This window comes from Lontra canadensis, unplaced genomic scaffold (assembly GCF_010015895.1).
Source record: "Lontra canadensis isolate GAN:19392208 unplaced genomic scaffold, GSC_riverotter_1.0 scaffold9, whole genome shotgun sequence".
Taxonomy (NCBI): Eukaryota; Metazoa; Chordata; class Mammalia; order Carnivora; family Mustelidae; genus Lontra; species Lontra canadensis.
Window position 1 is genome coordinate 17,745,724 of NW_022631003.1, and position 23,581 is coordinate 17,769,304.

General features: G+C 35.4%; 1 protein-coding gene across 2 annotated transcripts; it reads left to right on the forward strand.

The window, feature by feature from the left end:
- The first annotated feature begins 10,311 nt into the window (after positions 1 to 10,311).
- Positions 10,312 to 16,023, forward strand: KLRD1 (killer cell lectin like receptor D1). Of its 2 annotated transcripts, XM_032854975.1 has the most exons (7): positions 10,312 to 10,579; positions 11,440 to 11,520; positions 11,771 to 11,863; positions 12,009 to 12,071; positions 13,571 to 13,722; positions 14,606 to 14,709; positions 15,654 to 16,023. In XM_032854975.1, exons 3-7 carry the CDS (start codon positions 11,833 to 11,835, stop codon positions 15,772 to 15,774), a joined length of 471 nt encoding a protein of 156 aa, XP_032710866.1. In that variant the 5' UTR covers positions 10,312 to 10,579; positions 11,440 to 11,520; positions 11,771 to 11,832; the 3' UTR covers positions 15,775 to 16,023. The 2 variants fall into 2 exon arrangements, with proteins under 2 accessions (XP_032710866.1, XP_032710865.1); XM_032854974.1 differs by lacking the exon at positions 11,440 to 11,520 and having other exon boundaries at positions 10,323 to 10,579; positions 15,654 to 16,012.
- Positions 16,024 to 23,581: the final 7,558 nt, after the last annotated feature.

Consider the following 23,581-nt stretch of genomic DNA (forward strand, 5'->3'; position numbering starts at 1 on the left):
AAAATTGAAATAAAACTGGTTTCCTGACTAGATAAGATGTGATAGGTCTCTTTGAAATGCTTTAGATAACATATGTAAGAATGATATATGTAAGGAATGAAAGAACATACAACTCTTAGTAGAGAAAACAGTAGAGCAAGGCAATGTCAAGGTTTGAAGTGGGCAAGTTCTTTTTTCTCTGAGAGAGCCTTTGAATCTACTTGCTTATCTCATACTGTTTTGGTTATCTATTGTGGTGTGCCAAACCACACTAAAATTTAACATCTTAGATCAACAAATATTTTGTTTCTCACGTTTCTGTGGGTTGGCTGGGCAGAGTACAGCAGGGATAACTCTTCTTTCTGTTCTATATGATGGTGGTCGGCTTCATTCATGGAGCTGCTATTGGGACAGAAGCCTCCATGATTCCGTAATCCTGTCTTGCTCTTCAGTAAGGATGGCTGCAAGGCTGAGGTCTATCTCTCCTTGGTCTTTATTCTCAAAGACTTCTTTCCCTTCACAGTTATTCATCTTCTGTGACCCCTCTCACCATGTGGCCTTGCCAACATGATAGCTCAGACTGCTTCACATGGGAACTTAGCTCTTCACAAGAGAGAAGAAGATTTAGGGCCTCTTAGGGATTTGGTTAGAGAACTTGAGAAACACCATGTTTACCACATTTTATTGGTCAAAGCAAGTAACAAGGTCAGTTCAGATTTAAAGGGCAAGGTGAGAGCACAAGGGCCTAAATACAAGAAGATAGTATTTGGGGGTCACATTATAACAATCTGCCACATGTATTACTCAATTATTAATTTAGTCTTGAGTCAATACCCATGAAAACTAATGTTGAACATCTGCTGTGGCCCATTGATGTGAAGTGTCGGAGGTGCAGAGATAGTAAAACAGTCTAAGCCTGATGTTTACAATGTTATGGGTGCAGATTCTTTATAGACTTTAATTCAATCAAAAAGAACTTATTTTCACTGGATTGGTCTGGTTCAAAGAAAAAAAAATCAAGGAAAATCTGGAAATAGGCATATAGCTCAAGCAGATCTCCTAACTGTGGGTATGAAAGCAAATATCATATAATTTCACCCACATGTAGAATTTAAGAAACAAAACAGAAGAACAAAGAAAAAAAAAGAGAGAGAGAAACAAAAACAACAGATTCTTAAATACAGAGAACTGGTGGCTGCCAGAGGGGAGATGGGTGGGGGGATGGGTGAACGGGATTGGGATCAAGAGTACAGTCTCCAGGAAGAGCACTGAGTAGAGCATAGAATTGTTAAGTCTCTACATTTTGGCACATCAGGATACCTATCCTGAAACTGATATAATATTGTACATTAATGATACTTCAATAAAAAAACAGATTTTGAATGTTAAAATGGATGTCGAACATCTAAATAATTTGCTTCTAAGTTTTAAAAATAGCAGCCTTAGATACTCCAAGGCATGTGTGGGAAGAGTTAAATGAGAGGGTAGCCCTGGCCTCAATAATAATATGTCTGGATTTTGTGCATTTTATTGGTTTACATCTCTACTTAAGATTTCACTTAAATTCAGCTCTAAAAGATAAAAGTATGAAAATCGCTGATTTAGATCTAACCACTCTAGCAGTGCTGCAGCTGACACCTAGAGAAAGTGGCCTGTTCTGAATCATGTCCTGGTTGGTTGTGCAACTGTGAAGTTCTTGTCCTCTAAGTCTTCCTTGAGCATTTTCCTCACTGCTTCTTCCTGAATATTAATTTAATTAATTAATTAATTTTTATTTTAAAAAAGATTTTATCTATTTATTTGATAGAGAGAGGGAGAGATCACAAGTAGGCAGTGAGGCAGGCAGGCTCCCTGCTGAGCAGAGAACCTGATGTGGGGCTCCATCCCAGGACTCTGAGATCATGACCTGAGCCGAAGACCGAGGCTTTAACCAACTGAGCCACCCAGGCACCCTAATTAATTTATTTTGATGCTGAACATGGAAGACTGTAATTGTTTCCCTTTTCTCCCAAGATTTAACATTTTAATGTATAAGTAATTCATGATCTGGTTATTACTTTAGGCCTTCGGAACTTTTAAGGATCAAATAAGTGTTTTTATATATTAGGGCTTAAATGAGGAGCGAAAAATATTCAAAATGACATAAATTGATCTGTGAGAAAAAATCTATAATAAAAATCCCAAAGTGTTTTATTATAACCCCTTTTGTTGTGTTTCCCAAATTTTTTAATGCATATCTTTTGTATCTGTGATAAAAGATATTTTTTACTGTTGACTTTTTTAGGTAAGATTCTTCCTGACATTTGCAACCTCTTCATAAACATATGAATTTGAATGAAATCAATCAAGATTGCTTTCTACATTGACTTTGGTTGTACCCAGGCAAGCTTGCCTCTCTACAGTACGAGCAGAGTCTGGGGCACCATGTGCACCCTACTATCCCTGAGTTTCCTTGAGTTATATCTTGTGTCTTTGTGGTGTTTGTCCTATTTCACTGCTGGACAGTCAGTGCCCAAAATGGGTCAGGAACTATTCTTTTCTGATGTATGTGCTTTTGGAAAAGGAGCAAGTGTTTGCATCTACTTTGGAAGTAGGAGGCATCTCCTTTTGGGGGGGAATAGTGTTGAGCATTCAGGGGAATGGGATGGTCAATGGTAGGATGATTCTAGGAATATAACTTGGGGCTATAAATCGTGAAGCAGGGGATCTACTGAAAAAAAGTAGAGATCCAAGACAATACATTTGCTTGAAATCTCAGCTACTGAGACAGTTGGAAGAATCAACAGGGGTGTCTGGGTGGCCCAGCTGGTTAAATGTCTGCCTTCTACTTGGGTCATGATCTTGAACTGAGCCCCACACTGGGCTCCCTGCTCAGCAAGGAGTCTGCTTCTCCCTCTGCCCTTCACCCTGTTCATGCTCTCTCGCTCTGCTCTGACTCTCAAATAAATAAATAAAATCTTTAAAAAAGTAATCAACAAACACCACATCCACAAGGGGACAGAGTTATCCTTCTCAAACCATATAAGCCTCAAATGAAGAAATAGAACGAAGGGCATCCTGCAAGTTTATTTCAGGAGTTCACTTGGTGCTTGATAGAAAACTTCCATGTTCTTTGCTTCCATGTCGCCAATGAGAGGGGGCCAGCCTGACATTGTACCCTGAGCTAACTGTTGCTGTCCCTGCCAGCATGTGGATAAATTTAATAGTGACCACAACTAAGAAGACTGCTTGCCTTTCACTGCGTACTTCCCAAGCACAGCTCACAGAGACGGAGGAGCACTGTATGTACATAGTTGCAAGGACATTAATTTGAAAACACCTGTGTGCTTCAAGATGGAGTCTTGAAGTTATACAAGCCAAGAAAGCTACACTTTTCTCGTGTGTGTCTATTTTTCAGTGATTTGCAGCCTTAAAATAGTGGACCACTGGCCCAATTCCTATTCCTGTACAACCCCTCTACTATATTTCCTGGAAATTCTTTTAGTGCTAGACTAGTGACTCCTAGGTTCTTGTTGAGCATTTCAATTAGTGTAAAGGACAAAAGCATGTTAATGACTTGGGAGAAAGTAAACAGAATATAGGCTATTTCTGTTCCTTTTTTAATTCCCAGCACTCTGAAGGTGACTATAACCAGGAAAAATTCATGTTAAACATGAATGTAGTATATGTAGTATAAAAATTTTTGTAGTATAAATGTAGTATATGTAATATAAAAATTTCTGATTATCCTAAGGTTACAGGAAAAAATCAAAGTCTTCATCACTGATAAAGAAGGTTTGTCTCAACTGAGACATAATTTGTATTTTCTACTTCACGTCATGAAGCCGACTTACCAGACCTAACTCTACTATCTCACAGCATGTTGGATGCACCCTTCTTATGTTGTTAAAAAAACAAATTATAATTTTCTAACCTTTTCAATGGCAGAGATCTAAAATTAAAGATAATGTTTGTTCTCATCATTCTACCTGTTAGTGTCTTCCTGGAACATTGTAAACATGATATTCACATACAGTGAATAGTAAATATCCTTTAACTGCTACTGACAAGTTATAATGTTTACTTTATACTTATATCTTTCTGGTTAAAAATGTATCACTTCTCCCACCGCACACATACACACACACACATACACAGAGAAGGAGAGTGAGTAGAAAGAGGGAGCAGGGTAAGATCTTTTTTTTTTTTTCCTATGAAATCTAACTGCAAAGAAACCTCCCAAATTTTAAAAAGAACCATCTACTTTGGTACTGATATCCTCTTCAAGTGAATTATTTTATATCTCAAAGCATCAGTAAATTCACAAATAGATATTAATGTAAACAGATTAAAAAATAAGTTATGTTTTTTAGAAGACAGAAGGAATGAAAACAGGCAAACCAGAAAACAAAGCATATAATGGAAAGCTATTTATTGGAGGTTATACAAAGTTTTGGTGACAATTTAATGATCTGTTGAAATCTAGGTTTTACCTCCATAAAAACAAACAGTATATAGTCAATTATGCGTGCATGTATATATTTACGTATTCATAATTTATTAAATAAGTGTATTATTAAACATTAAATATATATTTTAAAATATTTTTATTTATTTGTTTGAGAGAGAAAGAGAGCACAGGTGGTGGTCTTCCTTCCTTCTTCTTTTCCTCCTTCCTTCCTTCCTGTTTCTTTCTCTCCCTCTCTTCCTTCCTTCTTCCCTCCTTCCCTCCCTCGCTTTCTTTCCTTCTTCCTTTCTCCCTTCCTCCCTCTCTCCCTCTTTGCTTCTTCCTTCCTCCCTCCGTTCCTTCCCTTCTTTATTTTCTTTCTTTCTTTCTTTCTTTCTTTCTTTCTTTCTTTCTTTCTTTCTTTCTTCTTTCTTTCTTTCTTTCTTTCTGTCTCTCTTTCTTTCTCTTTTCTTCTTTTCCTCTTTCTTCTTTCCTTCTTGCTTTCTTTGCTTTTCTTGCCAAATCTATGTATCACCTAAATGATGTACTTGTTTTTGTGTAACTTGATTCACTTTATAAACTAAAATTACAAATAAATAAAAAGACTACTTCTCTACCAAAGAATTAGGGACACATAACATTTTTAAGAATAATCCTTTATATGCCCTTTTCTTTCAGATTTGGTTCAGGCAACTGGATTTTGGAACTGTATACATTAATTGACCTTCACTGGCTGAGAGATCAGTAAGAAAACTAAAAGGTGAGTTTTCCAGACTGATGGGTTTTTACTGATCTGAGTAATCTCCTGTTTGATACTTACTGTGTCTTACTATTCTTAGGGAATTCTTTTCCCCCGTTTTTCCTTTATGCTCAAGTTTTATCAAGAGATACTGATCATTGAGCTTTGTAATGCATATATTTTTGTCTAAGGTCAAGAAAGAGGCTTTGTGCCATTCCACAGATATTTAGTAAAAATACTTCAGTTTTAGACCTTAGGAAGTAAACAATGTGTCACTAGGTGTGTTGCTTCAGAGTGAGAACTTAAACACCCACCCAACAGCTCACCACAAACAAACTGTTTCCATCTACATGAGGACTGACAAGCCACAGCTGCAGCCAACAAGTTCTACGCAACTCTTACATGAGGTCTTACACTCTACTGAAGTCTCCTGTGATGGGACTTACTAATTAGAAGAGCTATGCTTTAAGAGCTGAGATTAAGAAATTTTGAAACAAATTGTATGGCTTTTGTTTTTTTCCCTCATTCTGGTTTTATAAACCCCTCTCTGCCCTTAATCAGAGAATGCCAATGTTTTATCCAAAATCTATGTTACCAGTTAGGACATTACTTTGAATGCTTCTTTTGACATCTTACTTTATAAAACAGCTATTAGGCAGTGTCAAGTGTTGAGAAAAATCTAAGTATATCCAAAACTTCCACATTTTTTTTCTTTCATCTGAATCTGAGTAAGTGCTTCCTGAACCAGATGCAGAATTGATTTCTTCTTTGAATTTGTTCCTTGTTTGTCTATTTCTTTTGATGGGAAACAGTTTCCTGGTACTTTTAATTTCATGGGAAAAAAAGAAAAACATTTTTTTTTTGTTGTGTAACATCTTTGGTTAAATCCATGATTGAATTTGTAACTATCATCTAAATCACAACTGTAAAATGATACCTTGCTTGTCAAACAACCATGTAGTATCTAAACTCATAATACAATTGCACAGATATTGGGTAAAAAATACAGATTGAATTAAAACAATGTGTTGAATAAGAACTGAAAAATCAGCATTTCTCTAATGGCAAATATTTCCTCACTTGCTGGAGCTACAAAATGATCATCTCAACTCCTCAGAGTAGTCCAGAGCGAGATCCTGTAAGGAACAATCCTAGTCGACTCTTAGGAAAGTTCTGGTGGTGGAACTGAATGACCAATAAGAATCTGGTTACTCAATTTAAAGTAATGTCAGGATCTTTAACTCCAGGACAAGAATATTCAAAGGGAGAAATTTAAGTGATTTCCTATTGCTAGATCTACTTGTGTAATCTTTACATCAAAGTAAGTATTGGATAAAGCAGATTTTCTGATGTATAAATTGCTACATCAGTGAAGTAGTGGAATGTCTCAATGCTTCATTAGGATTAAATGTACTGGTACTGGGAAATGTGTACTCATACACTTAATGAGACATTCAATTAAACACTAGAATAGGCATGTGATATGTGCTCAATAAATGTTAAAATGTTCCCCACTAAATCAAATCATTAAAATGAAAATTGGTAAAGTTCCAGTCACTTATTTTGCCTTTTCTTTCACAACCAAACTTCAGGATAACAAAATAAAAGGTGGCAGTTACTTTCTAAAATATAAAAACAGAGATTATGTGATAGCAGTTACACAAACTTATATACAAGACAAAATCGCATAAAGCTATACACACACTTACAAATAAGTGCATATAAAACTGGTGACATCTGGGGGCGCCTGGGTGGCTCAGTGGGTTAAAGCCTCTGCCTTTGGCTCAGGTCATGATCCCAGGGTCCTGGGATCGAGCCCCACATCGGGCTCTCTGCTCGGCGGGGAGCCTGCTTCCTCCAATCTCTCTCTCTGCCTACTTGTGATTTCTGTCTGTCAAATAAATAAATAAAAATCTTAAAAAAAAAAACTGGTGACATCTGAATAGTTTATGGATTGTATGAATGTCAATGTCTTGGCTTTGATATTATACTCAAATAGTGTAAGATATTACCATGAGGAAAACTGAGTGAAGGGTGCCAGGGGACTACCTCTATTGTATTAATTTTACAACTTTTGTCAATCCATATGCATTGCAACATAAAAAGTAAAAAAAAAAAAAGAAAGAGATTAACTAAAAGAAAGTATAGTTATTCTCTTTGTATTAGTGCCAGCTGTCTTCATTTCCCTTTCTCATATCTCAGCTAAGCTATCCTCTCTCTAACATGGAGCCTACTTAAAAAAAAATAATAAGGAAAGAAAGAAAAAAAGAAATAACAAATTCAGAGACAGTAGATTTGCTAAATATTTTCAAATCAAAGCTCATACAAGTCATGGCTCATCTGTTACAACATTCTTCCTTGATGAATCAGAACTTGAATTGATTACAATTGGTACACAAGAAGTTCACTCTTTTTTCCCTGTGCTTCAAAATGAACTTTTATAGGTTGATCAGTGGTAGACTCATTCATAAAGACCTATCTTAAGAAAAACATAAAGGAAATAAAACAAAACAAAAAAAACAAACAAACACTGAAAAGGGGCCAGCAATTTCCCAAATTTCATCTTTTTAGATATTTAGTGCCTTGGATTTCCTTTAGATGATCATTACTCTTCATTTTATACCGCATTGTTTTTAGTAAAGTTGGCCGCACTACAGTATCCAAATTGGACACCAACCAATTCAAATCAATCAATGTGTCTTATCTACTAGCCACAGAATTTGCATCTGGCCTAATCAGTGTCAGCAAGATGGAGGTGGATCCTTAGATAACTCTTTAGAACTTGAGGAAAATAAGCTAGACACGAATGAGTTTGTAGTATATTGTTCTAGTTATGTAAATTTCAAAAATGGTTTGAATTTTGCATTTTGCAGTTTGCATTTGAGGTGAAGATAATTTTGGAAGCAAGATGGAGGTGATATCTGGAAGGAGAAAGAGAGTAGTAACTACAAGGTTAGGTAAGGAAAGATCTTGAGGGTGCTGGAAATGTTCTATTTCTTGATGGGAGTGGTAGCTGCAGGTATTTCCTTCGACAATTCATTAGAATTTTTGCTTTTATTACATTTCGATATGTATGTTTCATTTTATTTAAAAAATTGGGAAGAAGAAATGTGTGTTGAATTTTTTCTGTCTTATTTAGGTTTTGTTTTGAGGCATGTCTATTATCTATTTCTCACTTTACAGTAACTACAGCTCTGTATTTCCAAATCTAATTTATCCCACAAGCTCATGCTCAAATTTCAATTTTAATATGAGTCCTTTCTTTATTTCTTTCTGAAGTTGCCTCTCCCTTCTCTGTTTCTTTGTTCTGCTCCAGAGTGGATTGGGAATAGATTCAATGATACCACTTTTGTAATGAAGCACAAATGAGAGAGAGCTGGGGTCTCCTGTGATTTCCAGAATTTTAGTATATTAGAGTAGATAGAGAGTAGAGATCAATCAATATTTTCTCAAACCGAGTGTCACACATTTTCCATTTGGTGATATTGAAAAATACCTCAACACTGAGCTGAATACCTTTGATTTGGTTGTTAGATGTTGAATGAACTTTGAAAAAATTATCTGGTTGTTCCTTGTACCCTAAAGTAGTCATTATAGAACTGACATAAGGTGCCTTACCAAATTACATGAATAACATAAAATTCAGGTTTCTGGGAAAAGGTTAAGAAACTCTTTTTTTTAATTAAAAAAATTTTTTTAAAGATTTTTATTTATTTGACAGACAGAGATCACAAGTATGCAGAGAGGCAGGCAGAGAGAGAGGGGGAAGCAGGCTTCTCGCCAAGCAAAGAGTCCAATGCGGGGCTCAATCCCAGAACCTTGCGATCATGACCTGAGCCGAAGGTAGAGGCTTTAACCCACTGAGCCTCCGAGGCGCCCTGGTTAAGAAACTCTTAAGAAAATTTACAATGAATAAAAATGGATCACTAGCAAATATTAAAATACAGACACTTGTGTTTTTATGAAAATAAATTATTTTAATTATGAAAAAAATACATATTCAGTGTTCTTCCCAGATGATGTTTCATTTAAATAAAGTGAGTAGGTTCATGTTTCATACTTTAGGTGATTAGAGATAAAATAGGTAATCATAATTCTAACATGAGGCTTCAAAATAGAGTAGAATTTCATTCTTATCCATTGTTTTATGCAACAACCAATTAAACTTTGAATCACAACTATTTTAACTCATTTCTACCATTTTTTAAAAAATAATGGGGACTTTTTGCATCTCTGAAATAATATGTGGAACCATATTAGAGGTGTGAATATAAAAACTAGTACATCCTTTTAAGAAAAGAAGTTCTTGCTATGCCTGCATTTGAAACTTCAGCTGACTCTAGAATCTCTAAGACAAGTGCTTTATCTACATAGTTTCACTGAATTCAAGTGTCTGAAGATGGGACGTTCTAATTACTTAGGAAGAAACTGTTGCTTAAGGCATTTATGTTCTGGTGTATCCTAAGGTGAATACACTTTGATGGTGATTTATAAACCATAAGTGAATGGGCAGAAAGAGAGGGAGAGGAAAAGGGAGAGAAATGAGTCATGTGATTACTTACTTATTATAAGAGAAAATTGTGGGGGAAAAAAAAGAAAATGCTTGTTGGAGCATGAGGTTAAATAGCGGAGTCAGATGACATTCATTTACTTTACTCAAAATGCAGTGAGCCCAGATTTGCAGGCAAAAGCAAATCTATAACTCTGTGTAATTGGGGCTGCTGGGACTGGGACTTAACTTCCTATGTTCCACTGTGTTTCTAACCAGGGCTTTATGAATTCCTAACATCTTAAGTCAGACATTCACTTAATACTTGGTTTTTGGAGGATGACTCCACTTTCTCTCATAATTTGTTAAGTGTCAGGTAGTTCTGGTGCTCTTCTTAGTTCTTTTTTATTAGTTTACTCAGGTAACACTAAGGCAGTTTTGTAGAATTGTCCTCAAGGTAGAGCCTCAGGGTGTGAAATTTGAGACATGAAAACAAAGGAAACAGGGTAACAATTCATCTCTACCCAGATTCCCAGTAAACTCAAAGGATGAAAACCATAAATTTCCCCTGTTTTCCAAATGGTTTTTAAGATGATTTTGATATTCACATATTTAAAAAAATCCCTCTCATTTTCTTTTATGATAATCAAAGGGTTTGCATTACACATGTCCTGTGGTGATTTCCTGTGTTGTGGTTCCTGGAACATTTTAGAAGCTAGTGACTTTACTGCTTCTTGTTCATATGATACATTCACCTATAGAAGATTCGAGAGCATTGTTCAAATAAATAATTTTTCTCTTTTTTTTTCTTTTAAATTTCTTCATGCACGACTTTTGGATTGTTTAGCCTCCAACTCAGCTCTGTGAACCAACACACCACCATCCTTCTTGATTAAGCACGTACTGTGTGTTGCCGGTATCGACACTGGAACATTCCTCATGGCAGGTATGTGAGTTCCGAGTCATAAAATTTTTAAAAATGAAATGAAAGAGAAAAGGCATCTCAGGGATATGGCTAATTTCAGGGCAGCGCTTTTAGGAAGAAATGGACATTTTTAGGTTTTCCATGTGTCCGTGCTCTCCACTTCTGATTCTTTATCTGTAACTTAGAAATGATTTTGTGAAACTTTTCCAGCAGGTTTAAAGAGTGGCTTCTGACAATGATAAGCTCTAAACTCTGAATGCAAACTGAATTTATGCTAGCACCGAAGTAAATTAGTGACAATGCTTACAAGTGTTCTTTTAAAAATTTACCATTTCTGTTATGACACCCTAAGTCACCTAGATTAATAGTATGTCTGTTAGTGACTCTTTGGGAGAGTGCTAATGTTAATGCTTCATCTCCTAACATTAATTTGTTTTAGGGTAAATGCCAAAAAGCAGTAATTTTTGGTATGAGAAAGCATAATGTTCTTGAAAAAAAAATGGTTGCTAATATATCATAACTTAATGTAAGGTGAAATGAATCCAGGTCCCCAAGGTATTACCCATACGTCACACCAGGATGGGAGTGTTCCTCTGTCTTCTCTTCCTTATCAAAAAACCTCTACAAAGCTACAAGCAGCTGGACATTTCGTAGGTAGAGAATGCACTGAGGTGACTAGAAGGGCACATTTCCAAGTACTATTGCGGCAATGATAGAAGATGCTAAGTAAAAGACTCTGGGTCTAGACAAACTTTCATTTGATTTCTGACTTGGATACTGACTAGCTTTGATACCTGGAGAAAATAACATTATTAATGGATCTGACGTTTTCTTATCTACTTAATGGGAATCATATTATCTTGTGATTCTTGTTATGTAAGTCTATAAAACACAACTTGATGCCTGCTGATGTCTTCTTACTCTGGATCTCTAAGCTTCTTTGTGGAATTAAGAAATAAATGGTAAGTCCACTTTACTGGGACAGGACTGGTAAAGGAGAAAAGTTATAGATAATTTCAGTAATGAATAAATTATGGCACATAAAAATTTGGATATTGGAGCAAGTTCTGAAGGGAATATTTTCATTTTTCAGCTTTTCATTGGCAAGATTATTGGGTTATCAAACCAAAGGATGTTTGGATTTTCTCTTACTGTATTTACTTCTAAGAAGTTTGTTCTTTAAATAATCACTGTATTTCTCTTTCACTACAGCTTCTCAGACCACTCCATGGAATTTGATTTCTGGGATCTTAGGAGTAACATGCCTTATTTTGATGGCTATTATGGGAATTTTGTTGAAAAATTGTAAGTTTTTCTAGGCAAGTTTGTATAAAGACCATAACTATGGTGAAACCATTCAATAATAAAGGTTTCGTTTTACTAATTTGTAATATTTTATTATTTCATAAACTTGTATCTAATGAAGTAAATTTTTAATCATTTCTTACAGTATATCCTAAACAAAGTATTCAGCCAACATTGTCTCTAGATGCAATCAGCGAAGTCCAGAAAGGTAGGTTCCATACTTTGGAAAATCTTAGTTTTGGTAGTTTCTGTTTTTCTCACACTGAGCATGATGGAATAGTACACTTAAGAATACAGTTTTACCTACTAATTGTAGGATAGTCATGTTTCATTTTTCTCTAATGTAAAAAGCATTAAATTACATTGAACATGGATCATTTACATATTTAAGTAATAAGGAAAATATTAACCTGAAATGACATTTTTTTTCCTATATGAGTGCTCATGTTTAAGTAACAAATAAAAAAATAAGTTACAGTAAATACTATGGTTAATCCTAATTACCTGCTGGTTTGCTCATAGCTCATATTTTTATATCTCTTCACCTTTGCTTCTGCTTCTTGCATGACTCAGAATATAGTGAAGAGATTTCTGTTATTCTAAACCCACTTATCCAGTGAAAGCCAGCTCAAAGTCCAATTTTTTAATGTATTTTTTCCAAATGATCTCCAAATTGTCTCACCATCTTCTGTGATCATATTTGTCTTTTTTTTCCCTTAACATTATTTTCCATCTGTATTGAGATATTATTGACATATAATGTGTAAGTTTAAGGTAATCAACAGATTGATGTGATACACTTATAGTTGCAAAAGGATTACTACCATAACATTTGCTAATGCCTCTATCATGTCACAGAATTGCCATCTTTTTTTTTATGGTGAGAGCCCTCAAGATCTACTTTTTTAGCAACTTGCGGGTACATAATACAGTATTGCTAACTATAATCATAACTGTGTGCATTAGATCCCCAGAACTTATTCACCTTCTAACTGGAAGTTTGTCCCCTTTGACCAATATCTTTCCATTTACCCCACCCTCCAGCTCTTAGTAAGGACCACTCCACCCTACACTTCAGAACCATTCACTTGACAAAGATTTGAGTACCTACCATGTGTCTTGACTTTTATCACTGAGGAGAGTAAATGTTCAAGACACTATCACTGGGAAATTGTGTAGTATCAGACTTCAAGCTCATTGTTTTATTTATCTCTATTTTGAAAATAAAATATCCAAACATCGAAATTCTCCAATTTGTGCTATATTCTTTTCTGACTCAGGAAATATGCTAAAATATTTTCCTTTACATATCTCTTTCATCTCGTTTATTCTTACTTATACAGCAGAGCTCAATTTGGGATCATTTCCTCAAAAAGGTTCTTCAGCCGCCCTCTAATTTACACTCTGCTACCCAATGTTTCAACATACTGACTTACTCTTGTGTATACTTACCAAAATTATCATTAAATCTACTTGATAAATGATTGGAAATTATACGTTCTGGCTCTCTATATCTTGAATATAATCTCTATTAGGAAAAACAGTATGTCTGACTTGTTCACATTAATAGCCCCTGAACTGTTGTATGTGTAGTAGATTCTCAAAGAATATTTGTGGAAAATAGTGAAGAAATAACAAATGATTTTTGAATGAGTAAATAACATTGAAAAAATTGAATGTCATAAGTCTTTTTTCTTTTTTTCTTAGGCTCTAACTGCTGTTATTGTCCAAAAGGCTGGATTGGGTACCAGTGCAACTGCTACTTCTTTTCTGGTAAATTAAAAAATTGGACAGAAAGTCATAGTTTCTGTGCTTCTCAGAATTCCAGTCTACTTCAGTTGAAAAACGAAGATAAATTGGTATGTATTTAATTCTGATTTCCTACATTTTCTTTGACCTAGGAAAATATGCTATCTAAGTATATTTATAAGTAAGCTGAATAATTTGTCTTTAATTATAGTAAATGGATGGTTATTATTTGAACTGACTTGCTAATTTGCTATATCTTGAAACAATCATTATAAAACCTACATAAAATTTCTCAAAGATTTATATTATAGGAATAAAAATCAAGTTACAGTCCAGATAAAGTACAAGCAACATTTTAGAGAGAATTCAAAGAACGAATAATGGGCCATTATTTTTACTCAAAGACTAATAAAATAACTTTATAATTTTTAGTTCATTAACTGGACTTATAATTTCTTTTGTAATTACATCTTTTGTCATCATTCTGGGATTTAATGTGCGATAAGTACGGAACGTCTGATAAAAAAATTACCCAACTTAGAAAAAGTGAAAAATTTCTCTAGCTGCATTAAGAAACTGTCTTGAGTATAAGTTAAGTAAACTATATCTATGAAATTTATCCTCCAGATACTGTTGATGTGGGATCAAATTTGATTGTAATCTTCTTTGAAGGAGGTGTTCCGTGAAAACTCTTACTTCCTTCTAATGTTTTCTATTCCTTGAAGTGGTATTCTGTGACATTTATTTGTGTATCATAAATGATATTTGTGGAAATTAGTGAATAAATAACATAAGGAAGAAAAGCATGTAACTATACTTTCGATAAGGAAGAAAATATGAGGCATGCGACTATGTTTTTTAAACTGGACATTAAAAATTATTTCAGTTTCTGTGATTAAAAAGCTAAATTTGATGCTGACACTTTCTTAAAAGTATATTATTCCTGGAATACATTCAAATTTGATTAATATGTTTGTTTCTGTTTCTAATCAGCATTTTATGAGCTCCAGTACATATTTTTACTGGATTGGACTCTCTTACCATAAAGACAAAAAGGCCTGGCTGTGGGAAGATGGCTCCCCTGTCTCCCAAGATCTGTAAGTTTATGGCAGTCAAATTCCCTTTTAGCCCTGCCCTGCCCTGTCCTGCCCTACCTTCCCTTTCCCTTCCCTTCCTTTCCCTTCCCTAACATTCCCTCCCCTCCTCTCCTTTCCCCTCCCTTCCCTTCCCTCATCTTACCTTTTTCTCCTCTCCTCTCCTTTCTTTCTCTTTTAGATCTTTATGCGTTTACCTGTAGATCTCACCAGATACTGTAACATCTGGGAGCACTGTAGCTAGGATAACCTATCTAAGTCATGAAAATATAGAAAAGAGAGGCGATCTAACAATTTTAGCTCCATCTAGGTCATCCAAATTTATGCTTAAGTGACATGAAGTTAGTGTACTTGTGACCATAACACAGTTTTTGATTTTTTTTTTTTTTTTTTTTGGCCTCATATCAGCCCTTGGATGCCTACGTGCATGTACAGATGCTTACCTTCACAGAAGCTGTGCAGGGAAAATAGCATATTATTTTCTTTTCTTGAGTCTGTTATTTTCAGCATACTCCCATGTTTCAAATATTCTGAGGTTATTTTCTGTATATTTGTAAACTTTGGTCCTCATTTTCATTCATAAACATTGGATTTGCAGCCTCAGACAATGATGAATCTTATGCTTGGATTTGTTTTCTCAGACTTGATTATCCAGTATATCTTTAAACAAAATAGAAGCATACCATATATCAAAACCATTGAAAACAGAAGGAAAAACATGAAATTCTTGTCCTTAATGCTGTTGATTATTGAGGCAGTAGCTGAGTTTTTGTAATACTGTGCTTTGAAATTGTGAAAACATGGCTCTTGCATAAAAATCAATTGACTCAATATGTTAATATCTCATTCAAGTGCTTTAAAAAATTCTATCATTTAATAAAAATACACTATCCTTGAGTAGTCTCATTTCCTTTTCTTATATGTTAACATTTTATTTTTCATTACAGATTGCCATTACTTCAAAAATTAAATACAGAGAAATGCACAATGTATGGCTCAAGCCAAGGTATTTTGGACGCATGCTGTGATGATGAAAGTCGTTTTATATGTAAAAAAAGAGCTTATTAAAGTGTTTCTTGGAGTGGGAGGGGTGGGCAGTGAAGATTCAGTAGTACTAAGAGCATGACTTTACCTCTTATATTATTGCTAATTTTCTACCTCTGGGATCTGTAAAATGTTTCAAATCATGTCTTATGATACAATTTTCATACATTTGAAATCATGTGCTTCAAAATTAGTGAAATTTGGGGCACCTGGGTGGCTCAGTCGGTTAAACGACTGCCCTCAACTCAGGTTATAATCCCAGGGTCCTGGGATTGAGCCAGGCATCAGGCTCCCTGCTCGACGGAGAGCTTGCTTCTCCCTCTCTCTGCCTGCTTCTCTGCCTACTTCTGTTCTCTCTCTCTCTGTCAAACAAATAAATAAAATCTTTAAAAAATAAAATAAAATAAAGTAGGTGAAATTTGTGCACCTATATCTGCCATAACAGTGCCCCAAGATAAAGAATTTCAGGACTATTGTGATTTAATGGATATGTTCAACATTAAATTTAATATATTTTATGCATATATTCTTGTGAATTTTTTTTGCAGAAATTCAAATAAAATAATTTGCACCAAATGATCTATATCAATGTCATTTCAGAACTTTGTTAAGTCATAGTAAATTGGGAAGTCCCATCTTCATCTTGCTTTTCTGGAACTTAGTTCTTTCTGGATATCTATATATCTATATGTTTCAATTTAGAGGTGTAAGTGTCATATGACAGCTCCCTCATGTGCATCATCAGACTTTAGAGGGAACATGTTTGTGTTCTTCTCTTGATGGTCCTGAGTTCTGCAAAGTAATTTTGAATCTTGGGCCAAATAGGTGGTTCCCATGTGATTATTTTTAGATTTTGCAAGGGTAAACGGAATCTAAGCCTGATCAAATAAATTTGCAATACTTATTTTTCTGCCCTACATGTCTTTCTTGCCTTATGGTTATACATCAGTAAAAAGTCACTGAGATGTAAATTGAAGATCTTATTCGCCAATCAACCCCAAGCCTTTTTCTTAAAAGTTATGTGTAAAATATTGAACATTTCCTTTTTAATGTTGGGGAGGGAGTAACCCATTTAACTGAGGGGTCCTGAGTGTGTCAGAGAAAGTGTGGGAACATAAAAAGGTCTGATGCCTGTGACCTGGATAGGGTTTTCCTAACCTCACAAATATCAAAAGCCAATTCCCCTTTTAAAAACTGTTGCATATACTTTTTTTTAAAAAATTCATATTGAAACATCTTTTTTGTTTTCTATTTCAATTAAACTATAATAATTAAGAACCTCAAATTGATTCTTAATAAAGAGCCAGGAAGAGAAAAGAGCCTGTGTATTTTAATTCTTAAAATATAAATATAAAGGGGCACGTGGGTGGCTCAGTGGGATAAGCATCTGCCTTGGGCTCAGGTCATGATCCCATGGTCCTGGGATCGAGCCCCATATTGGGCTCCCTATTCAGTGGCGAGTCTGCTTCTCCCTCTCCGCTGCTCCTCCCCCTGCTTGTGATTGCTTGTTCTCTCTGTTTAATAAATACATAAAAGCTTAAAATATATATGTGTGTGTGCATGTGTATAATAAGACTACAAACTGCATTCTTCACGTTCTCGTATGAAGATTAGGGAAATGCACTTAAGTTATATTATGAAAACCACAAGATAATCTAAATCAAATGTTTAACTTGGACTAGGAGGACACACATTATACTTTCTGGATATATAAAATGTTTTGGCTTTGTGGTGTCTAGGTGGTTCTGTCTGACTCTTGATTTGGCTCAGGTCATGATCTCACTGTTGTGGGATCGAGCCCCATGTTAGGCTCCAGACTCAGCAGGGAGTCTGCTGGAGAGTCTCTCTTTCCCTCTCCCTCTGCCCCTCTTCCCAACTCTCTAAAAATCAATCAATCAATCAGTCAATCAATCTCTAAAATGTTTTGGCTTTTTTCCATGTACATTCAAAATAATATATTTTAATTAAACTAAAAAATAGATAAACATAATGAAAATTAATTGTTTTCTGTCCCAACTATCCCATCTCCCTGTCCTCTTCCCATAAGGTGATTTCCTCTTGGTTTTTTGTTTGCTTTTCTGCTTGGGGTGGTTTTCTCTATAGTGAACTAAGCATGGTCTATTTTTTATAATTTTGACCACAACGAATCAATCTCAAGTGTTTTTATTTAGCTACAGCCAAGTATAGGTTCAGATTGTTACTTTTCATATCATCACCTTATGAGGTGCCCAGAGCCCTATCTGCCTTTATTGTGAGAACTCAGGAACATGCAAGAACAATGAGGAAACAGAAGGTGCAAAATATGGTGGGTGATATCTAATTTCAGAGAGTAATCTATGTCAAAAATTGTCTCTACTGAGAGAGGAGAATTCCTGTAGGCTCCCAATTATAGCTCAGGTGTTTTTTCAATTCCCGTATCATTTCAGGGCATTTATGATGGAATGTCCTGGATTGAAAGGACGATGCTAGTCCTCCACACTGGTGTGTCTTTCTCGCAGCATGATCCCATCATGTTAGTGACACTGAGTCCATGGCCATCAGACCTGTTTTATTTTTATTAGTCTTCCTCCCACTCTTACCTGCATACTGCTTCCCTTCATCCTGAAAACATCTTTGTCATTGCTGGGATCAGAAAGACCTCTTTTATATAAAGGTCTTTTTATTAAATATCTCTTTTCTCTTCTAACATGATTTCTGATACATTTTCTGGGGGAGAAATGTTATTTTTCTTTTGTTCTTTGCTTTTTTGTTATGAAATGGGCTAATGCACGTGGAAGGATCTAGTTGAGTGAATATCTCAGTATTGAAATGTTAAAACTAATGAAAGAGGGTGAGGGAATGTCCACCCTCCCCCCCAGTAATGAAATAATATTGCCAAGAATCAACTTATCCTTCCTTAATTTTATCCTGTTAGCTAAGTGTGTTACTCTGAATGTATTGGTACGTGACAAATTATGACAAATTTAGAAACTTAAAACAGCACATGTTTGTATGTCATAATCTCTATGGATCAGGAGCTGAGCATGGCTTTGTCCTTAGCTCAGGATTTCACAAGGCTGGAACCAAAGTCATAGCCACACTGAATTCTCATCTGAAATGGAGTCCTCTTCCAAGTTTATTCAGGCTGATAGAAAAATTTAGTTCCTCATGGTTGTAGAACTGAGACACTTGCCTCCCCCCCTGGTTGCCCATCTGCATAGACAGTTACACCGTGGACCTTCACTTCTTCAAGGGCAGAAGGAGTGTACTCTCCTCTCTCCCACCTCTAGAGTCTTTTTAAGTATTCAGCTGATTAGGTCAGCTGTACCCACATTATTCTCTCTTTGATTAACTGAAAATTGGCTAATTTAGAACCCTAGTTACATTGGAGAAATAGCTTAATCTTTCCATTTAATGTAATCTAATCACAGAGCAACACCCAATCATCTTCGTAAATCTCACTGAAATTCAAGGGCACGTGATCATATGTACATCAGGGAATTTTGAGGTCATCTTAGAGCTGCCTACCATACCAACATAGCCCTAAAAAATATGTTGTAAGTGCTACTTTGTAGTTTATTGAATTTAAGCATTGCCTTTTAATTCCCTGGTAAGATAACAAAGAATTGAATTCATAGATGCCAGGACAAATAATACTTTAAAATTTTTTTCTCCAATGTATTAATTCTTCATTCCTCCACTACTGAGTTTGCCTATTAAAGACAAAGTTCCTGTGTAGCTGGATTACGACAGCTCTTTTTCTCCAAGGATGCTTGAAGGTTGGTTTTTGACTCTTGGCCAGTGAGCTAGCTAACTAAGTAACTAAGTTAGTTAACATAAAAACTAACTAGCATAAAAATTTATGGTAAGTTTTTTGAAGTTCAAACTTCTTGTGTGAAACCTAAAACCAATATATTTATTACATTTTATTTACTTATACTGGAGATAATTAGTTATATATTCTGTTCTTTCTGCTGTACAATCAGACTATGCAGGAAACTTCTGTCTGAGCTCTCCTAAAACCAAGTTTCTTCATATAGGAATCAGCACAAATACCAACAGTTTTCTTCAGAAATGAACCAGGCTTTTGTGGAAGTAAGAACTTTGGGGAGCTTGCTCCTGAATGGTTTTTTGGTCCCCAACTGCTTATTAGAATTTTCTTCTGCTGTATTGTATTATTTGCTTTTTAAAAAAGCCTTATATGGGTATGCTTATTAAATCTTTATGATTTCTTTCAATTATCTAAATCTAGAAATTTTGGGAACATTTAAACCCTCTTTTTCATTTCCATTATTCTGGACCTTTTGAATGTTTTCTATTTATGTCTTAGTGTAGGGGTTAGAAAGCTTTCTCTGAAGAACTGGATGGTAAATATTTTTAACTTCGTGCAGTTTGGCCAATAGTCATCACATGCCTGCCAGGCCACAGAAGACCTCAGAGATTGTCCTTTGGGATCATCTGCTGTGCTGCCCAGTGGTCCCCATCCTGATTCTGGACATACCACTTCCTTATTGTTCTTTGTAGTTAATTATATAAATATGTAACCCTAAACAGGTTAGTCTGGCTTATTTTTTGAGCTGTATGTTAATAAAACTTCCCATTTATGTTTAAAAAAAAAGAAAAAGGCAGATGGTTTCTAGTGAGGGCTTACAGGGGAGTGAGAAACACGTTGTTAGAAACTGGTGTAAGGAATTCTTACTGTGATGTCAGGTGTAGCATCACTGTCATCTGCAATATGTGGGATGATAGAAAATGTACCTAATAAATTGAATGAATGAGCTAAAGTTATTTCTAGCCTGACTGTTGAAGATAAGGCCTGGTTTCTTCTTCTTGCTTAGATTACCAATGCAATAGGAGACACATTAACAAAGGAGAGGCCTTTAAAACAAGGAGCCAGAGCTCACTGGTTTTGAAGATTCTCAAGCTTCTTCTAAAGTAAAAAAAAAAAAAAAAAAAAAAAAAAAAAAAAAAAAAAGCTAATTATGAATTCTGAGCGAAGATCAATTTCAGGGTGCTCTCAGGGAAGTACAGTATAAGGCAAAAGCTATGGGTATAACTGTAAAATTCTCTGTTAAGTTTACAAAAAGAGCAAAAGTGGTGCCTCAGTTTAGAAAAACAAAAGATCTGTAAAGAGTGTACTTCAACTAGCCTTCTAGAAAACTTGGTATTTTTCTGCAGTTATCTCAGCAGGAGCTCTCTGCAGAGAAGCTCAAAGAGATGAATGTGTTTGGGCTTTTGGGAATGAAGTCAACCCAGTGAAATTCATAGGAGCCTCCAAAACATTTTTAAAATAATTATTATCAGCCCAAGCATGGCCAGTTTGAACTGAAAAGGACAGAGACAGTAAAAATACAAACACATAATACAAATGCACATATATACATACATACAAACATGCATAAATGAGAATCTTGGTCTCCCCAAATATTTGCAAGTAGGAAGCACCTAAGAAAACTATGAAGCCACAAATGTTGCCTTTCATTAAAAAGAAAGAATGATTTAGGTGAGAGAACCAAGAACCTAGCAGGTTGGTCCAAGGGTTATGCAGAGATATTTCAGGGCAAAATAGGACTAAATCCTAACCAAGTATCCTTGATATATTATTGTATATTATTATTATATTCTGTTTAAAGTACTATATATAGATACATATAACTATTTTTATATTATGTAGATACAGATATACATCTGTCTATCAATTGCCTATCAACCCTCTTTTTATCATCATGGAACATCTATGGTGCGTTTTCTTTTTCCATTCATCTGTCAAAGGGCATTTAGGTTGGTTCCACATCTTGGCTGTGATGAATAGCTCTGCAATGAATGTAGGAGTGTTAATATCTCTCTTAATTCTGATTTTATTCTTTTGAATACATATTCAAAAAAGGACTGCTGGATCATATGGTATTTTTATTTTTAATTTTTTGAAGAATCTCCATACTGTTTTCCCCAGCAGTCACACCATTGTGCATTCCCACTAAGAGTATACAAATGTTTCAATTTTTCCATATTCTGGTCAACCCTTGTCTTTTTTTTTTTTTTCTTAATCTCTATTCTAACAGGTGTGAGATGGTATCTTGCTGTGGTTTTGATTAGCATTTCCCTAATAATTAGTATTGTTAAGCATTCTTTTATGTGCTTGTTGACCATTTGTAAATCTCCCTTAGGAAAATGTTTATTCAAAATTAAGCCCATGTTTAAATTGTTATTAGTTTTTTCATATAGAATTATAAGAATTACTTATCTATTTTGGAAATTAACCCTTTATCAGATATATGGTTTGCAAATATTTATCCTATTTCATAAGTTGTTTTGTCACCCTCCTGATGGTTTCCTTGATGTGCAAAAGGTTTTTAGTTTGATACAATCTCACTTGTCTATTTTTGCCTATACTTCTGTGTCATAGTACAAGAAATAATTACCAAGACCAATGTCACAAAGGTTTTTGTCTATGTTTTCTTTTAGGAGATTTATAGTTTCAGGTCTTTTGGTAAGTTTTTAATCCACTTTGTGTTGATTTTTGTATATGGTGTGAGCTGAGAGTCCAATTTTGTCCTTTGCATGTGGATATCCCAGTTTTTCCAGCACCATTTACTAAGGACACAATCTTTTTCCTCATTTTGTATTCTTGCCACCCTGTCAAAGATCAGTTGACTGTACATGAGTGGATTTATCTCTAAGATCTCTATTCTGTTCTGTTGATCTATGTGTCTGTTTCCATGCCAGTACCATATTGTTTTGGTGGTTATAGCTTTATAATATAACTTAAAATCAGGAAGTTTGATGCCTCCAGCTTTGTTCTTGTGTAAGATTGCTTTGACTATTTGAGATCTTTTGTCAGTCCACAGAAATTTTAGGATTTTTTTCTAGTTCTGTACAAAATGTCACTGGTATTTTGATCGACATTGCATGGAATCTGAATATCATTTTGAGTAATATGGACAGTTTAACAATATAAAGTCCTCTGATCTCACCAATCAGCCTGGCCAGATGCTCTGCGTACCTCCAACCTTTGTGTTAAGTTCAACCCATTTTATTCTTAGAAGCTCCCCGTCATCTACTGTAGGCAAGTCTTCAGTGCTTTGACATACGGGACACTGATTCCAGTTCCTGAGGAAACCTCTGTGAAAGTTGGTTATCAGATGCTCTTTCCACTCTTTTACTTCCTAGGGAGAAGTTGGGAGCTGGAGTATTTTGTCCACCCACTTTGTGTTGGGCCAGCGAGTGGATCTGCGGAGCTATGACAGCTTCTATTTCACACCATCATCTCTGTTCTCATTGGTACCAGGCAATGAGACTCTGCTGGGTTACCTTAGTGCTTCAAGACAGGCTAGACAGAATTCAATCCTATGGGAAGTGTCCCCAAAAGTTAGAACATTCGATGTGTAGTCTACCTCTTTTCCTCCGCAGGGAGAAGCTGGGAGTCAGAGTTTATTATTTTCTCACTCACTGTTGAGCTGGCTATGAGGGCTTTGAGATTAGGATGACTGCCACCCCACACCACTGTCACAGTTCTCACTGGCTACAAGAGGCTAGATTTTGTTGGGTGTTATCAACACTCTGAAATAGCCTAGACAGAATCCAGTCTTTTCAGTAGACTATGAAAAGTCAGGGCACATAGACACTCAGTCTACCTCTTCCTTCCACAGAGAAAGAGGAGAACTGATTGCATAGACCTGAGCCAGGGTGAACATTATGACAAGAGGGTGTCTCAATTTTCCCTACTGGCTTCAAAGTGGGTAGTTTTGCACTCACCCAGGTTACATGAAGCCTCTCAGTTGGTTTTAGAATTTCTCACAAAGGGATTCTACCCATGAATTGCTATTGAATTGGTGTGTTTGTGGTTGGAAGA